This window comes from Pteropus vampyrus, unplaced genomic scaffold, assembly GCF_000151845.1.
Source record: "Pteropus vampyrus isolate Shadow unplaced genomic scaffold, Pvam_2.0 Scaffold142, whole genome shotgun sequence".
Lineage (NCBI taxonomy): Eukaryota > Metazoa > Chordata > Mammalia > Chiroptera > Pteropodidae > Pteropus > Pteropus vampyrus.
In genome coordinates this window covers 801871-803836 of record NW_011888923.1, presented here as the reverse complement: position 1 = coordinate 803836, position 1966 = coordinate 801871, and the positions used below count along the sequence as shown (strand labels likewise).

Sequence of the window (1966 nt, the reverse complement as noted above, 5' to 3'; positions counted from 1 at the left end):
ATCAAACCACAATAGTGAGATACCACCTCACACCTGTTAGAATGGGTATCATCAGGAAGACGAGAGACAGTAGGAGCTGGTGAGGATGTGGTGAACAGAGAACCCTCATACATTGTTGGCGGAAATGTAAATTGGTCCACCCACTATGAAAAACAATATGGAGGTTCCTCAAAAAATTAAAAATAGATCTGCCACACAGTTTAGCAATTCTGCTTCTGGGTATATACCCAAAGGAACTGAAAACAGGATTTTGACGAGATAAATGCATTCCGATGATTATAGCAGCATTATTCATAATAGCCAAGGTATGGGGACAGCCCAAATGCCCATCAACAGATGATAAAAAAAGGCGGCGGAATATTATTCAGCCATGAGAAAGGAGGCTATCCTCCCAGGAGTGACAACGTAGGTGGACCTCGAGCACAGTATGCTAAGCAAGATAAGTCAGAGAAAGTCTAGTATGATACCACTTACATGTGGAATCTAGAAAAGTTAAACCTGTGAAAAACAGTGACATGAGGGTAACCAGGGGATGAGGTTGAGGAAGAAGTGTGATGATGTTTAAGGGTATAAACTTGTAACAAGTGGTAAATAAGCCATAGGTGTAACACATAGTCTAATGACTATGCAGAATATTGTACTGTAATTAGGTAAGGTGATAAATACCGCTGCATCAGCGATCATACTACATATCAAAGTGACACTATCTACCTTAAACTCACAAAATATTACATGTCAGGTTTATTCAATGAATAAGTAAAAGTACAGGTATCCCGAACAAGTGGCGTGAGATCAGTGAAAAGGTGGGAAATGGCAAAGTTAGGGGACAGGTAAGAATACGTGACCCGATTATGTTGCTGCAGATACCTGAGGAGCTACAGCATTCCGGCTTTGAAAAGAAAGTGCATATCCTGGACAAATACTACGTCATCCTCGGAAGAAGACAGGCACAACCACAAGGCAGGTGCCGGCCAAGCCTCGCAAGGTAACGGAACGCCCGTCGCAGTGGGAGAAAAGGAACTGTTAGGAAGCCGCCCCTTTCTCTTTCTCTTTCATTTCTTGACTTTAGTTATTTCATTCGAATCACAAATGATCCCAGTTTCCTATTCCTCTTTATGGCCCATAGGTTTTTACTTGTCAGTTACAAAGTGTCTTTCAGTTTCCTGTTGGGAATTTTTTTTTTTCACACTTGTCACATTTACGGGGCTTCTCAGCAGTGTGGATTTTCTGATGCATGAAAAGATCTGTTCTCTCAGAGAAGAATTCCTTACACATGGGGCACTTGTAGATCATTTCTCCTATTTGGTATCGTGACCTAGAGGAGAAAATTTCCTTACAGCTACCGTAGTTACAGGGTTGCTAGTTCATCCAGCCTCTCATTTGGCCAATTTGGCAGCTCGTCTCAGGCTCGCTCTATGCGGTGGGGTCAAGGTTGGCCTACGCTCTTCCCTGCCTGTCTTTCTACAGAAGGTTCCTTCCTGCATAGTGCCCCCCCACTTGGTATTACTACTGGTTATAAAGTGACATTTACTTCCTCTCGAATTTTGGTAACTCATCCACACAGAACTTTCTTTTAAGTCCTGTCCTGTGGGGGATTTTCGTTCTCATGTTCAGTTTCTCTTACATCACCAGCTGCAGACCCTCAGATCCCAGCTGCACCCACATCGGAACCACCACCTAACGGACCGGCCCCAGACGCCAAGGGACGAGCTGCGCGGACGCCGTCCACGGCAGCCCCGAGCCTGGGCTCCGGCGTGAGCCAGTGCAGCTACAGCAGCACCATTGTGCACGCCCCGCCCCCAGAGTCAGGTGCCACATTTACCTTTTCCTTGGCGGTATATTCAACACTAAACACACCTGTGAAAAGGCAAAGGTCACATACCATTTACTTAGTAACAACTTCAAAATTATACTGTCGTCTTTTATTCAGTTAAAGTATTTTTGGAAGTATTATCGTGTTTTTTTT

General features: G+C 44.3%; 1 protein-coding gene across 4 annotated transcripts in view; it reads left to right on the top strand.

Moving 5' to 3' along the window:
- PER3 (period circadian regulator 3) overlaps window positions 1-1966 on the top strand; it is a 45702-nt gene that overhangs the window by 25493 nt on the left and 18243 nt on the right. For all 4 annotated transcript variants that reach the window (XM_011368479.2, XM_023535593.1, XM_023535591.1 and 1 more), the window contains exons 14-15: window positions 864-985; window positions 1633-1809. In XM_011368479.2, the coding sequence (XP_011366781.2) occupies window positions 864-985; window positions 1633-1809 (299 nt within the window). The remainder of the gene's footprint in view (window positions 1-863; window positions 986-1632; window positions 1810-1966) is intronic.